The sequence below is a fragment of the Brachyhypopomus gauderio genome, unplaced genomic scaffold (genome assembly GCF_052324685.1).
Source record: "Brachyhypopomus gauderio isolate BG-103 unplaced genomic scaffold, BGAUD_0.2 sc262, whole genome shotgun sequence".
Taxonomy (NCBI): Eukaryota; Metazoa; Chordata; class Actinopteri; order Gymnotiformes; family Hypopomidae; genus Brachyhypopomus; species Brachyhypopomus gauderio.
The window spans coordinates 98,281-115,378 of record NW_027507083.1 but is presented as its reverse complement, the minus strand read 5'-3'; the positions used below and the strand labels follow the sequence as shown (position 1 = coordinate 115,378).

At 48.4% G+C, this 17,098-nt stretch overlaps 1 protein-coding gene across 1 annotated transcript in view; it reads left to right on the top strand.

The window, feature by feature from the left end:
* Positions 1-3,679: 3,679 nt before the first annotated feature.
* Positions 3,680-17,098, top strand: part of LOC143504333 (partitioning defective 3 homolog) — a gene marked incomplete at its 3' end in the record, with an annotated part of 110,530 nt that continues 97,111 nt past the window's right edge. The window contains exons 1-4 of the mRNA XM_076995880.1: positions 3,680-3,723; positions 4,746-4,844; positions 5,060-5,141; positions 5,387-5,570. Of these exons, the coding sequence (XP_076851995.1) occupies positions 3,680-3,723; positions 4,746-4,844; positions 5,060-5,141; positions 5,387-5,570 (409 nt within the window). The remainder of the gene's footprint in view (positions 3,724-4,745; positions 4,845-5,059; positions 5,142-5,386; positions 5,571-17,098) is intronic.

The window sequence follows — 17,098 nt, the reverse complement described above, 5'->3', positions numbered from 1 at the left end:
TGCAGGCTCTCGGTGTTGTAGCTGAGGACACTCCCGTGGTGCACCGGCGCTCTCTCCTCTGCCTGACAGCCGTATGGAGCTGTGCCTCTCGCTGCTCTCGTCAGCTGCTAGCGGATCCACGGGGCCGCTGGGGTGATGGGGCATAGCTGCCCCCAGTGCCTTAGTTGCCCCCGGTGCTGTAGAGAAGGCCTCGGGGCTGAGGTGAACGCTCGCCTCCTGGTAATCGTGCCCCAGGGGGTGTGGTTGTTCCGCACGTGCCGAGGCAGAAAAGTGAGGGACCTTTTATTGCTTGTTCCTGTGGGCGATTGGGCCGCATTGCTAATTTATGCGCTCGTACTGAAATGTGGTTTAGGGTAAGAATGTGAAGGGAAAATCAAAATTTGACTGGGGGTGGGGGGGTGGGGTCAGAAGAGAGGAAAAACACAGCCTGACAGCCACAGGGCCGCCATTCACCTGCCCTGACTGGAGGTGGTGGGCAGGGCCCGTTTTTGCTCACTTTGGGTCTGCCTCATTTGCTGTGCCATTAAGCTTTTACACGAGACCCTGGGTTTTGGGTTTCAGTTCTGCCGTCCTGACTCACTTATTGGATTATGGTGGTGTCAGAAGCGGCTTCCGTCTGCTCTAAACATTATGAAATTGCTGTTGTCGGCTTGAGAAGCAGTTAGAAGTCACTAGTGATCGTTGACATTTGCGTCGGGTTTCAGAAGGTGCAGTGCAGTTCAAGGTGCCAGTCTTCATGCCCAGCATGATGTGTGTGATCACAGGCTGTCTGGGTCTGGGTGTCTGATGGGACAGGACAAAGATCAAAGAGAGCCCCCCCCCCCCCCCCCCACCCCCCGTCTTCACACGGTGCTTTCTCCCAAACCCATCCCAGATTCTCTTCTATGTCTGTCTCTCTGGTAGTGGGGTGAACGTTGAAGTGTGAACGAGTGGTCTGAGAGTTCTGCACTAGCCTGATACTTTCAGAGTGAAGGTCAGGATATCACAACACAAAGCTCTCTGGTTCTCCAGTTCTCTGGTTCTTTAGTTCTCTGGTTCTATGGCTCTCTGGTTCCAGACCTCTTGTGCACTTTGGTAAACGTTCCACCTCAGGATGGCGACACCATTTCAGTGATTAGGTGATGAGTCCCGTGGCCAGACCTGCCAGTGCTCCTCACATGACGTTAGTGTGGTGGTAATGTGTGCCGCTGGAATTGGCAGCAAATTACATCCAAAACTGTCATAGGTTCTAAAGGGCCATGTCTAATTTGCAGACTGCAGACGTGTGTGTGTGTGTGTGTGTGTGTGTGTGTTTCTAAAAGGTGGTTGGTATTGTGCACTATGTTTTGCCCTACTGCTTTTCTTGGGCAACTCTCCTAACACTACATTCTGTAACCTACCTCTGTAAGGTTTGAAATTGTTAGTCACTCTGGATAAGGAATGTAGATGTGTAAAAAGACTTGTATGGCAGTTTTTTTCTTAGCAGTGAAACTTGTCTGTAGCAAAGATTTTCTCGTAGGTTTTCCAGTGTTTAATAAGAACCTACAAGTAGGATGTGCTGCCATAGCAACAAGGGTAGGCCAGCAGTGCTGCCTGGAGTTCACACAGTTCAGTGAACATTAATATTTCTGCCCACAAAAACACACGCGTCCCGGTGTAACCAGGGGGAACACTGATGTTATGTAATGTTGTGGAGTTTTGTTTTGACGATGACTATTGTGTGGAAGCTCCTTTCATTTTGGTTCGGATCCGCAGGACTGCGCTGTCTTCATCATTGTTTTCCTCTCGGTTTCTGTTTCTGTGTGCTCTGCTATTGTGCTTCTCACAGAAGTTCTGGAAAGACGGGAGACTGACAGTTACGGCAATGGAAGACTCGTGGTTTGCATCTTTAAAAAATCTCCCCCCAGAGATGAAAACTAATGATGAATTTAAGATCTTATTTGTTCTGCATCTTTGCAAACGTTATATTATAGACATCCCTCTTCAGCACAAACAACAACGCACTGTGGCTTCATTTTTCTTCCCGATCCTGAGTATCTGTTTGCGACAGACATTAAAGCGATGAGGAGCGACTCCATCAGCTGGGGGGATGTGGTGCCCGTTCACATCTGCTAACTTTCCTTTAATAACAGAGTCATTTTTCTTAAGCTTGATGGATGGCGACGCCAAAATATCTACACTCGCTATCCGAGGCTCACTTGTTTGGATGCGATGCAGGAGGAGGCCAGATGGAGAGGGGAGTGGCCAGGCACGTTGGTGGACACGCCCTCCCTGCCCGATTGGGGTGTGGCCTGCTCCGCTGTTCTGCAAGCATGGTTCCCGCGCTGCCGGTGGTGCTGTTGTGGCCCCATGATCTTGCTGGTCTGGAAGCAATGAATGTGTGACGCAGGCAGTCTTGAGGGAGCCTGGAGACACCGCGTGAAGATGTTTACATCTACAAACATGAGAGCGGCAGCAGCAGTGAATCATCAGAACTCCTGAGAATCTGAACAAGTTCATTCTGGATGTTGGCTTCAAAAAATGAAGCAACATTTGCAAAACGAGAGTGTGTTCCTCATGCGGTTTATAAGATGTCTTCTGACGTCTGTTTTTGGATTAAAGAACAACCACATCCAGATACGTAATCGTTGGGTTCTCAAACCGAAGGGAAGGCTGCCTCCTTATTCAAAGGTTCTCTAGTTCACAGGAATGAGCTCCCCACTTAGCCCTGGTGCATTGTTGATTGAGCAGTGGTGTGAGGGGTGATGGGGTGTGTGTGTGTGTGTGTGGGGGGGGGGCGGGGGGGGGGGGGGGGGGGGGGGGGGGGGGGGGGGGGGGGGGGGGGGGGGGCAGCCGGAAGGTGATGGGGGGGCTGTGGTGTGTGCCTGGTACTGCATTCACCACCACATGAGTCAGAAACACTGCATGATGGGTAAACAGCAGCGTATCTGCTGATGAGAGCCGCCCTATGCACCAGCAAAGAGCTTTGGGAGAAATGAGACAAGTGAGGCATGATGAGTGTGTGTGTGTGTGTGTGTGTGTGTGTGTGTGTGTGTGTGTGTGTGTGTGTGTGTGTGTGTGTGTGTGTGTGTGTGTGTGTGTGTGTGTGTGTGTGTGTATGTGTCTATAAGAGTGTACTTGGTGCTGCATGAACAGCCACTTGTCAAAAGCTGTAAAAAAAACACAATTTTATGTCAAAGCATTCAGCGCTGTGAGATTGATATCTAAGTTTGGTCCTAAAGCTTAGCTTAGGGAATCACAATTGCCTCAGGAAAACTGCTTTGTGTGGCCATTCACACGAAACTGCTGTTCACTGGTAAACACTGTGCAGACATTGGCTACTGGAGTGAAGGACGAGGGAGTGGCTGAAGAACTGGACCACCCCTGATGCTCTCAGAGGCACTCTGAGGTACAAGGTGATGCTCCATGGATGTAGCTGCTGTCAAAGGTGTAGCTTCCTACAACCATCAGTCTGTAATGGGTACATGCCGTTGGGCGTGCCTCTGCCCAGGGGGCGTGGGGAGGGACCCTGGAAAAGTGTTGGAATCTACAGCAGTAATTACAGTTAAAAAACCATCAGGAACGTTCCACGTAATGATCCCAGCTGATTTATTACCACCTTCTAATGCTCTGTGAATCCAACATCACGACACGTTTGTAATGTGCATTACGCTTGACTGCTGTACTGAGGTGGTGCTAGTGCGGTTCACCACGTGTTTACATGGAGACGGTGGTGGAGGGGCGGGGCTTCTGTGGATCTTCGGGGTGGGGGTGGGGGTGGGGGGGCGGTGTTCGGCTGCTGGGCCTCACCTAAAAAAAATAAAAAATGCCTGGAAATCCATGGCAACTGCCACAAGATATTAAAGGAAATGTCAAGCAGATTACAGTAGCTGGAGACCCCCATCAGAGAGGGGGAGAGGGAGAGAGGGAGAGAGAGAGATGAACTGAAAGTGAGAAGAAGAGAGAGAGGCAAAGCAGGGGATAGCAGCATGGTGCAATTATCTCTAGTGTATTTAGTTAATACCCTTTAATTGGGCTTAGGAAACAAACGAGATGTCACTTTGAATTAGATTTATTGTAAACCATATGCCTGATTACTGAGGAAGACAGGGTGAGAGAGGGATGGAGAAAGGGAGAGGGAGGGAGAGAGGGAGGGAGAGAATGGAGAGAGGAAGAGCAGCAGCAGCAGTGGAGGGAGATTGAGGGAGGAGTGGATGGATGTTGAGTGAAATGTGTGGCTCCTGGAATTGCACTAGGTGTACAAGCAGCTGTATAGCTGTCTCTACAACACACACACACACACACGCACACACACACACACACACGCACACACACACACACACACGCACACACACACACACCACACACACCACTTGGCCTTTTCTCCCTTGCTCATTTTCCTCTTTCAACTCTCTCTCTCTCTCTCTCTCTCTCTCCCTTCTCCTCTCCTCATTCCAGTTTTCCAGTTTTCTTCTCTTTGTCTGGACTGAGGCCCCATAACGGAGCACACACACCGTCTGCTTGGCTGAGCGAGTGTGTGTGTGTGTGTGTGTGTGTGTGTGTGTGTGTGTGTGTGTGTGTGTGTGTGTGTGTGTGTGTGTGTGATAATCACCTGTCGTGCATGACTGTGTGTGCAGAGCTTTTGCTTTCACTCTGCTTCTCTGATTTCTCCTTTTCTCACTGTTTGATATTCTCTCCACAGTGTGTTCATGCCTTGGTGTGTGTGTATGTGTGGGTGTGTGGGTCTGTATGTGTGGGTGTGGGTGTATGTGTGGATGTGTTGCCAGCACTGTGTTAAGCTGGTACCTGGGCATCTCTAGTTGGCGTGGGGACTGGGCACCGGCAGCAGGTGGCACGGTGGCACAGAGCACTGGCACGGGCTTGAGGTTGGCACAGCTACCGCGTCTGCCTGAGTACCATGACAACGGCGCCCACTAAAGGTGGAAGAGTTGAAATCACTGAAGGATCAGAAAAAATAGTGTGTGTGTGTGTGTGTGTGTGTGTGTGTGTGTGTGTGTGTGTGTGTGTGTGTGTGTGTGTGTGTGTGTGTGTGTTCGTACTTCTTTCTGCTCATACTGTGCCGTGTGATAACTTTGAGAAGATGGCCACCAGATGGCCGTGCTGTAGGGTTTAACTGTACGTCTTACACGGGTGGGCGGGCCCGCTTAGGTGTGGCGGATGACGTGAGAACTGTTTGTGACGTGCTGCTGCCATGCCAGCTACTGAGCATGTGCAGATACATTTACATCACTGCAACTCCACAGACAGCCTGTGTTTGATCCAATCATGCCATTCGTTACCCTGAATGACCCCTGACCCTTCACTACCAGCATACTCTAGACCTGTCTGGAGCTTCCCTAGGTCACTGCTGCAGAGTGAGTGCGACGTGTCCGAGATGTTTGTAGTAAATGTCTGTCGTTTCTCGCAGCTGGTGGCGGTGTACGACGAGCAGGACCCACATCACGGAGGAGACGGCACCAGCGCCAGCTCCACGGGCAGCCAGAGCCCGGACGTGTTCAGCAGGGTGGAGTTGAGTTCCGACAGCCCGTCCGCCTTCCACCCCTACCAGAACAGCAGCGAGATCGAGGTCACGCCCACAGCCCTCCGTGCTAGTGAGTCTCTCCGCACGCACGCACGCACGCACGCACGCAGCAAAGCAGAAGTCAGAGCAGAAACATGGTAAATGGAATGATCTGTAAGTTGAGGAATTTGAGTGGGACATTGTTTAGGCAGGTGGGAGGCACTTCCAGAGAGCAGAGAAGTAATGAAACTTGCTCCCTCATACAGAGAGATTCAGAACCACGAAGAGATCCAGAACCACAGAAACTAACTCCCTCATACAGAGAGACCCAGATAAATGAGCAGGGTAATAAGACTGATGTTTGAACTACAGGGGCATTGCCAAAAGACAAAATGGCAAAAGATCAGCATGTCTAGGCTCGACTCAGACTGCCAGACCCCCCCAGCGTACATGCTGACGTTATAGTGAATGCTAGTATTTCACGTTACTATGTGATTGGGCCATTGACTTCACTTGTTATTGTGTCTCTCAGTGCTGCACAGTGGGAGGTCACAAGTGCAGCACCCCAGTGTGTGAACTAACTGTGTGTAGTAGTGCACTATGTAGGCGTCATCAAGTGACACCTCGACACCATATGTGCTGTAATGACGGGACTGATGGCTACTAGTAATCATTTAGCTCTACTGTCATTAGGTTAGGGTAGGGAGTCCAAACAGAGCAGTTCACTCTCACTCGGGCTGTCTACCTCATTACCTGTTTACCTCTCACTCGGGCTGTCTACCTCATTACCTGTTTACCTCTCACTCGGGCTGTCTACCTCATTACCTGTTTATCTCTCACTCGGGCTGTCTACCTCATTACCTGTCTACCTCTCACTCGGGCTGTCTACCTCATTACCTGTCTACCTCTCACTCGGGCTGTCTACCTCATTACCTGTCTACCTCTCACTCGGGCTGTCTACCTCATTACCTGTTTACCTCTCACTCATGGACTGTCTACCTCATTACCTGTCTACCTCTCACTCGGGCTGTCTACCTCATTACCTGTTTATCTCTCACTCGGGCTGTCTACCTCATTACCTGTCTACCTCTCACTCGGGCTGTCTACCTCATTACCTGTCTACCTCTCACTCGGGCTGTCTACCTCATTACCTGTCTACCTCTCACTCATGGACTGTCTACCTCATTACCTGTCTACCTCTCACTCGGGCTGTCTACCTCATTACTCATTAGTGCTCCTCACTACAGCTCTTCCTAATATGGATCAACAGCAGTGACCTCACATACTGTCTCTCAGTCTTTCTCTCTCTCACACACACACACACACACACACACACACACACACACACACACACACACACACACACACACACACACACAGAAATACAATTCACACAATCTTACCCTTTTTTTAATCTCACCCTCTCTCACACATGCATACACACACAGACACGCACTAGCACACTTACAAACACCCACACTTGTGCCTTCATACACACTCCAACTCTTACACATTCTCTAACACTTTCACATGTGCACACAGTTGCTCTCTGACTGTTCGGGCAGAAACGCTGGTGTGAGAGCTTAGGCTACAAGTCTTGGGTGTGTTTCTCATTTACCTGCATGTCTGTCCCACACCCAGTCCTGCCCCATCATGATGCCTCTGTCCCGCCCTTCTCCTGACACCCCTGCACCAATCCCACCCCTGCACCAATCCCACCCCTGCACCAATCCCACCCCTGACCTTCCCCATCCCTGACCTTCCCCACCCCTGCACCAATCCCACCCCTGCACCAATCCCACCCCTGACCTGCCCCACCCCTGCACCAATCCCACCCCTGCACCAATCCCACCCCTGACCTTCCCCACCCCTGCACCAATCCCATCCCTGCCCCTGCCCCTGCCCCTGCCCCATGTCTCCTGCATGTCTGCCCATCCCAAGTGCCCAGTCAAAAAGATAAAAAATTCCAAAACAAAAAAGATGAGGATGAGGTCAAGCAACTAATAACTGGACAGGAAATGAGATGTAAATTGCAGTAATGAATGTAATTAGCTTGTAATTATGTGAAATCAAGGCTCAGTTTGACTTGCCTCATGAAATCGTTGCGCAGAAAGTTTCAGGCTTTCAGCCGTTGTTATCTGGCATTGAATCTTAATCAAGTAAACTGAGACCTGATTGCAATTCAGAACAATGAGGCCCTCGGTTTCCTTGTTAATATTACAGAGATGCAGTTATCATTATTATATCACACAGCTTCCTCTAATTCAACATCATTTATTTTAATTTGAAGCTGTTGTTTAGCTACAATGCTTCTGCACTTAATGCTCAGCAAAGACCATCCCGTGCTACAACTCCTTCTGCCCCGCCTTAGCTGGAAACCCCCCCCCCACACACACACACACACACACACAGCTTGTTCAGCTGTGTCCATCATGTGCTGGGAGATAACCCGTTATCAGTGGCAGCTCGTCAGTAGGGGGCACTGGGGCACTGGGGCACCACCCCCATCAAATTACCCAGAGAATGAATGCTACTTAGACGCAGGCCCGTTGACAGTCTTGCTGGGGCCCGGGACAAGAAAGTTTCATGTGCCCCCCCCCCCCCCCCCCCCCCCCTTCCCCCCCGCGCACGTCATTTGAATTTTCTCTGTAGCAGACAATCCTTGAGTTATGGCATATAGTATATAATATAGCCACACATCAAAGCTGTTTCTGACAGCTGACTCTGGTTCGCGCGAAAATGACGTAATCGCAGTCGCACCGCCGTGCGCGAGGGCCTCACGCGCTGTTGATTCGCGAGATCGCGCGCCTCTCGAATTTTGTAACTTCGCGCGCGCCGCGCCTCAGCACAATGAACAAAGTCATATTTGCAGGGTTCATACACCTTTATAAGGTGGAATTCAAGCACTTGTACGTCACTTTCAAGGTCCATTTCAATATTTTCCAGCACGTTAAACTTAATTAAGTTAAATATTTATACATATAATCGAAATGATTGGAAATAATTCGCTTTTTATCACAGTATTTAATGGATGTTTATTTTCAAAACGCCCTCAAATCTTAACGTCCTTCACGAGAACTGTTCAGTCAGACAGCTATTTGTTGTGAAACGATGTAGTTACAATTTCAAACATTTTCAAGTACTTTAGCCTAAATTCCAGCACTTTTCAAACGTGGAACACAATGCAACATTAAAATTCGTTAGGTAAATATTTTTCCTTTCTTTTCTGCACTCCAGATTTCTGTATTTACTTAAACTATCCACCACTGTTTCCCGCTGTTGGGCGGGTACCAGCCGGTTACGGTCGGTGCTGGATCAAACCATTTTCCAGTGGGAGGCGGGGGTGTATGCACTTGTTGGAAAATATGCAGATAGGTAAAAAAAAACATATATATTTTAGCCATTGAGCTTATTTTGAGTACAGAATTATTTTATATTAATGAAAGATTTCAAGATTATTTAAAAATTATAGACTTTAAATAAAAAATAAATTGCTGGGCTCTTTGATGGGCCCCCCTGGCCCTGGGGCCCGGGACAACAGACCCGGTTGTCCCCCCCTGTCGACGGGGCTGCATAGACGTATGAACATTTGTAAATTATATATTGCAAAAGTATTGTGAAGCTAATAATACTGGCCATTATCTTTAAGATGAATATATTTTTTTATTTTGACTTTACATGTATAGCATATACTTCCTGTGTGTGGGGCACCAGACTGATGGGTGTCTATAGGTCCTTAAACTTTTGGCAAGCATGTGATCTGGAGAAGCTCTTTAAGTGGTTGCCATTTGCTGCTGTACATGCCTACTTTTATCGGTAGCCTATCAGTATAGTTAATTATTTTTCCTCATACGTGATTGTATTATCCATGACAATTTCTGTTAGCATTCTGACAGCTCATTAGCTGACCAAGAGGCCTCTTCACCAGGCGTTTGTTTGAAGAAAAAATGGATAAAGAAGCTTGTAATGGACAGACCCAATTTCAGGCTTTGTAATCAGGGTTGAAATCCTTGAAATCCTTAATGTTGCATTTTCCAGATTTTAAAAAGCTGGAATTTTGGCTAAAGTACTTGAAAATGCCTGAAATTAACTGCATTTCATTTCACAACAAATAGCTATCTGACTGAATGGTTTGCTTGTATTTCATTACAAATATATGTTACAAATACTTGTACCACCTCTTGTAATTCCAGCGGGAAACCTTGAGAGAACTTGGAGATGATGTGAAAATAAACTACCATTAGATAAAATATATGCCAGCTTGGAAGCAAAGTGGCTAGCAGAGCAAATACTAACCAAACGAGCATACAGTATATTTTAAGTATAAATTAATACACCAACATACTTATGTAATACACTCTTGTGCTATTACCAAACACAGTACAGTCTCGCTGGGATATGTGTGGTACCTTTTTTGTGTACCTGTGTGTATTGATTTTTCAGCTTGTTCCACAAAACTTTTAGGACCAGCTGCCCCTGCTTTATGTCTTCCTCACTACACGCACTGCACAACAAATCACCATGATCAGCCAAACCCTATACTATCCAGCATGACATCACCATGATCAGCCAAACCCCATACTAACCAGCATGACATCACCATGATCAGCCAAACCCCATACTATCCAGCATGACATCACCACGATCAGCCAAACCCCATACTAACCAGCATGACATCACCATGATCAGCCAAACCCCATACTAACCAGCATGACATCACCATGATCAGCCAAACCCCATACCAACCAGCATGACATCACCATGATCAGCCAAACCCCATACTAACCAGCATGACATCACCATGATCAGCCAAACCCCATACTAACCAGTAGGGGTGATCTGCAATAGTCACTGATTCGACTATTCGACTGGAGGACCCTAGTCGACTATGAACGTCATAGTCGAATGTACCATTCTGACTGCATGGGGGTGCCCAAGGATGCTGCTAAGCATTAGTTGTTACATTTGTTTTGTCAAATAAAATCATCCTAATTTCTGTTAATAAATATTTTTAAATTATGTATGCGCATTAACAATAGGCTTCTTCCTTACTACACATTAATAAATCACACCATGCAGTTGCACAATCCAAATGAGCGGAGCTGAACACGCGGGAAAAAAAAACGGTTCAGCCATTTGTCGTTTCGGCCGTGTCGTCTCGTCTCGTCGCGGTGAGTCTCGGCGAGTCTCGGCAAGTAGGCCTATAAACATTTTTTTGTTGTTGTATGCTTTTTAAAACCCCGTTACTTGAACCTTTACTTATAATTTTTTTGCTGTTGTGTGGCAAATTGTTTTTATATTTTCAGGCAGGCATATTTTATTTAAAATATTCTTGACATTTTGCACAGTGCCTGTCTGAATAAGTTTGATATGCGCGCTGACGGTGACTTTTTTTTGTTAATAATAAATAATGATAAATAATGTTTTTTGTAAATAAATAAATAAAAGCTGAATAAAGCCAACCTACCATGTTTTTTCATTTATCTGAGTGTTTTAGGTTTTTCCTTTGAAGTGGAAAAAAGTCCTGAATGAGAACGGGATCCCGTTTAAGGTGCTCTAGATAAAACAAAACCAGATTTAACTATTAGTCGACTAAAGGGACAATCTGACGAATCAGATTCGACTATGAAAATCCTTAGTTGAAGACACCTCTACTAACCAGCATGACATCACCATGATCAGCCAAACCTCATACTAACCAGCACGACATCACCATAATCAGCCAAACCTCATACTAACCAGCATGACATCACCATGATCAGCCAAACCCCAGATCAAATTCAGAAAACATTAACACAAACTATCTGAAAGTTTCAAAGTCATCCATTGTTCTGATAAACATGCACAGGATTTGATCACTGCCTTAGCATCTGTCTGCACCGTGTTGGGTCCTCTGAGGGGGTCACCGCGTGCCCACCGCCTGTCTCTGTGCCCAACAGGGGGCTCTCTGTGGTGGGGAAGAGAGCCTGGGGGCGTCCCTGCCTGCAGGGCACTGTTGCCGCTGACGCGCCTGCCTCTAAGCCCATTAGGCGATTGCCTGTGGGGAAAAGCGTGGCCACCTGCAGACAGGCCGGCATTTAGCTAATCAATGGGCTTTGTGGCAGGCTGCCGTGATGCTGCCTCCCTCCTGGACGGAGGTCTGCTAGCTGCCATTAAAGAAGGACACGCAGGGACACTGCAGCTGCACACAATGGCGGTGCTGTCAGTGGTCCGCCTGGAGGACGGCACAGGCCCGTCCTTATGGATTTTTTTGTCCACTAAAGGTCAAGAGGGTCAAGATCGACTGAGCTCTTCAAAAGATTGTCTTCTTTCTTTCTTTCTTCCTCCCCCCCCAAAGTGGCGGTAACGTTTTTCAGAAGTGGAGATAGCTAACACTTTACGAAGTTCTTGGTGTCCTTCAAAAGAATTTAAACCTCTGCCTCATTGATTCTAAGCTGTCTCTGTCTATTGCTTTCTCTCTCTCATTCTCTCCTCCTGCTTCTCTCTCTCTCTCTCTCTCTTTCCCTCCTCCTGCATCTTTCTCTATATCTTTCTCTCCTCCTGTGTCTTTCTCTCTTTTTCCTTCTGGTCCAAAGCACTTTCTTCAGTTTGGAACACGGTGCTTAGCTCTGGGAAGCCGTCGGCAAACATCAGTATTGAGAAGTTAATGTGTGCTGCTGGGCGGAGCTGCTGCTGACAGGTTCTGGTTGGTTCACGCCCTTCAGCACCGACACTGAGGAGAGGTCCTCTCTGAAGAGCTGTTCTTACCCTCTGAGAAGCTGTTCTTACCCTCTTACATGAAGAGGAAGTGTGGGCTCCTGATTATTATTGTTTTATTCATTTGTTAATTTGTTGTTATTATTTGGTGTGAACACCACTTCTGCCTGTATGCCTCACTTGCTCTGACACTGAAAGACCTCTTCAAAAGTGCGTTAAAGTTTATTAGCTATAGCATCTCCAGGAGAGAGAGAGAGAGAGAGAGAGAGAGAGAGAGAGAGAGCGCTAAGGAGAGTGAGGAGGAGTTGAAGTGAGGGATGTGAGAGTGAGTGAGGGAAAGAGGGAGCAGGACTTCCTGACTTGTGTGGGCTGCAGACTTGCCTAATTCAAGCTATTAGTCATAAAACCATAAAAGTGCCAGAGTTTAATCTAATGCTTATTATGGCTAATTGTTGTAGCCGTTGACACTGTTAAATGGATAAAGAGCCAATCCAGTAATGAAGTGTGATGCACACAAGCAGGTAGAACGCCCCTCATCATCGGTGGGCGAATACCGCTGAGAGTGTGTGTTTAGGGAAAGGAAGTGTGTGTGTGTGTGTGTGTGTGTGTGTGTGTGTGTGTGTGTGTGTGTGTGTGTGTGTGTGTGTGTGTGTGAGACTTACAGAGGCTGCATAAGCAGTACAGAGTTCAAACCCCTGTCTCCGTCTCCGGGAAACTTTATGGCATGTTGGGAGTGCATCAGAGCTTCTCTGGCTCCTTCTCCACACGTGTTTAATGCCTCTGTCGTAGTGCATTGATTTAGTGTGATCACAGGTCGTACATCATCCTGTAGATCACCTGCGGGGCTTCTCCACCTCCGCCACTCACCCCAATCCCCCCCCCCCCCCCCCCCGCACTGCCATGGGCTGAACGCAACGTGCTCGCTCCAGAGTGTGTGAAGTGGCAGCTGTGAAGAAGTGTGCTTGCGTAACGGGTGGAGAGAGAGCCGGGTGACTGCTGCAGGCCTGTCGAACTCCACCTTTCTCAGCTCCACCTCCCCCCACCCCAACCCCCTCCCAAGCAGCATCGTTAGCGATGTCACCCCAGCGTCTGCGTTCCCTCCCTAATTCAAAGCGCTGACTACAAAGGCAGACAGTCTTCTGGGGGTTGCTGGCGCTGTCACCAGCAGACACCCACACCGCATCAGGCCTGCATGCAAAATGGTTGCATTAGGATGCGGAACTTTGCAGTCTGGAAGACTTTTTTGCACCCTGCCCACGCTCTCTTTAGACCTCCCCTTCTCTCCTCCGCTGTGGCGGACGGCCGGAGTGGATCTGATTGGGGTTCAGCCTGTTCAGACCTCTCATTATCCTGCTAAATGACCCGATTCGATCGCTTTATGTTTTATTCCCCACCCGACTACGCCGTGGCCAGCCAGGACAGCTGGGAGTTACAGAACTCTCCTCATAGGCCATTTTGAGTCACCCAGTAGACCAGGGGGAGTCAATCTGTTGTCTGAAAAATCCCATTAAAAAGTCTTAATAGCTTTTGAGCCTTCACACATACATATGGAAAAGCGTAATTTCCAAGTGTTAATTAAATGCCATTGACTTGCGTGGTGCTGTATGTAGGTGGCCATGTTTGTCATTAGGTGGGGAAGGCTTGGGTTAATGCTACCTCAGCACGTGTTGCTAGGAGAGCATGGCTGTGATTAGCAGGAGCCAATCAGCATCGAGGGCTGCACTGAGCTCATGGCTGTTGGGAATGGAGTCAGGAGTGATGCTCTCTAGCTTTGATCTGGAGGCGGGTGTCCCACGGCAACAAGCGACTTCCTCCACTAAGCTTTGCTTCTGTGAGGGGCAAGGGGGCTTCAAATCTCAAGAGTGTGTATCTACAGACACACACACACACACACACACACACACACACACACACACACACACACACACACACACACACACACACATACACACACAGAATTTATACCTAAATTCCCCAGGGCTGGACCGTGGCACAGATAGCAGACTAGCAGGTGATTAGGTAGCTCTGTGAATTACATTCTCGTAATTGGAGCATTGCATTCTACATGCAAACTTGGCTGTAGAAACACACAGAGGTTATTTTTGTACCTGGGAAAGACTGTGAGACTGGAGACAACCTAGCGGGATTAAACACGAGGAACTTTGCTGGAACTGCAGCCATGGTGACCTGGCTTCTCCGGACTTCTGGGATGTGGTTTTTTTTTTTTTTTTTTTTAACTATTCTTTCTTTTTTCTGGCGTTGCTGAGCCATCCATTTTATTACATTACCCAGATGGACATTCCCCAGACTCTATCTAGATGATTAGCAATAGCACATACCTTTAGTTTTGGGCAGAAACACGGGTTACGAGTAATTAAGGCGAGTGCTTTTTTGGCTTCAGAATCGTGCCTTTGATCTTGAGAAAACATTTCCCTATTTTTTGTGTTATTATTTTAGTACGCTGGCTCCATCTGCCAGGTCTCCCATACAGTACTGGGCCTCGTCCAGCACCCACACGCTAATGCGTCTGACAGCGTCCACGGCTTTAACGAGTCGTGCTGCCCGCGTTCCTTCACCACCCCGACGTCTCTGAAACCCGAGTCTCTCTCCTTAATGGGCGACTTCCAGCAGGTATTTTAGTTTCATTGATTAAAATCCTGCGTAGATCATTGCCTCACTGCAGGCACACTGGGATTGGTTAGGTGTTTATTTGATTGTTGTTCTAGTAGTTTGTTCATTTTCACCATATGTTAAGCTTCATTCCCTGAGGTAAAGTTTGCCTATCAAAAACAAAAAAAGCATATCTCTGGGTGAGTGGTGTGTGTATTACAGAAAAACAGTTTATTAGATTGGAGTGTGTACGCATATGTTGGTTCTTCACACTTCACTTTTCCAGTGCCATTCCCCCATTGTTCGGAGTTGAAGCAGGCACTCTGAATCATGTTGGAATCAGTAGGGGATTAATTGTGTCGTGACAACAGTTGTCACTTTGATGAGCCCAAATTAGAGCAGCAGAAATTGGCTCCTGATGACATCACAGCATGAAATCTGGAACGTGATGACATCACAGCAGGGGCTTCTAGAGCTTGATGGCATCACAGTAGGCCTCGGACATCCGGATGGTGTCACAGTAGGGCGTCTTTCTTTCCCAGACCTGCTCGGACCGTGCTGGCTTCATGCCGGCCCCCGGCGTGAGGCTCAGCCCGGTCCGGCCCCTCGGTCTCTGCTTGCGTGGCCCTTGTGTCGCCGCCCTGCCGTGGCGGATGCCTCGGGGTATGGGCCGTTCTGGGGTCTGCCAAGGCCTCGCTCCTGCTTACAGACACCTCTTTGTGCCTTCACGCCGTGCTCTCTCGAGCGGAATCCTTTTGCTTTCTGGTTTGATCCGAGATGAAAGCACGCAGGGATGAATCTCACCGCATAGCAGATCTTGGGAGTTCTCCCACTCCATGCTGCAGTGTCCGGTTATTAGGACCAAAAGCCTGTTTGAAATAAATATGTTTCCAATTTCCCTGACTCCACCTCACTGGACGCATTTAATCTCCTTCCACGAAATCCACTTCATCCCGTCTGTGTCTTCACCTCTCTGGGCTTTTTCCCAGTCTTCCGTTTCTCCGTGTTAGGTTGTGACACACAGCGGCCGATCGGGATCTTTTAAACGTCCTGACAGTTTAGCGACACGGGCAGCGTCCCATATTGCTGCAGGCAACAGCAGCACATGGCTGAACCCGTAATAAAGGTGCAGGAGCTCAAAGAAAGGCACTCCATCGGTGCCTTCGTGCGCCACTGATCAGCGCGGAGATGTCACATGGTTTTCGCAAGGGCTCAGAACGTTGGTGTGTTTCGTATATCAGTGACTGGAGAGATGGCAAAGTTTGAGATGTTGGCTACGGCGATAAATGTGATCTAGAAGTGCGTGAGGGACGTCGAGCGTGCTGTTGACTAGTTCCCTGGGGTAAGATTCAGCCGTCATGTACCGTTAGGTGGATGTTACTTTTATGGCTGGTTTCTGGATTGGCTCGAAATCTCAGTGCGAGAAGTCCATGAATAAAGCTACTCCTTTGCTCCAGGCAAGTAAAAGTGTGAGATAGCGGATCATTTGTTAAGGTATTAAAAGGAAACCTTCACCCTGTTGGATAAGCTAAACGTCACCCCATGTTCTGTCCTTCAAGCATTCGTTCATTATGTTCATCTCTGACTTTGTTTTGACAGTATCCCCTGTGGAGGCCCTTACTTAAAAACATTTCCTCCAGGGGTTTTCTGTGTACAACACACTGTCTTACATTACAGTGCACTGGAGGCCCCGTGTTATTTACCGGAGCAGTGCAGAGGTTGCACTGGTGCTCAGCGGACACGGTTGGTTAGCTGATTGCGTCCCCCTTTAGGGCGTGAGGGGTGGCGGTTTCGCTCAGCTACCTGCTCAGGATGCTGGGACAAGAGTCACTTTAATTGCCTAGCCTGTGTACCGGCGATCTGCACCTCCGCCGTGTGAGGAACGGTGTTTGGAGAGGCGCTGGTGTTTTTCCGTGTCTCCCTCCTCATGCCGCTCCCGCATGAGCTGTTTATGTTGTTAACATACGTGTCCATCACATACGTGTCCGTCACATACGTATCAGTCACTCTACCCTTCCATTGATATGTCCCGTTTGTACACACCTTCTGTGAGGCCATGTCAGCAGCAGGTCCAGTGAAAGTTCTGACGGACTCCCACAGCACTGCTGTGTTTTGTGTGTCCAGGTAGCGGTGTACGTGTGTGACGCTGGTGCTTTAGAAGGTGAGCCTTGTTCATGTTGAGGCAGTGTTGGGCAGGGAGGGAAGCACGTTGCCCCTGGTACAGAAGCACGTTGCCCCTGGTACAGAAGCACGTTGCCCCTGGTACAGAAGTACGTTGCCCCGGTACAGAAGCACGTTGCCCCTGGTACAGAA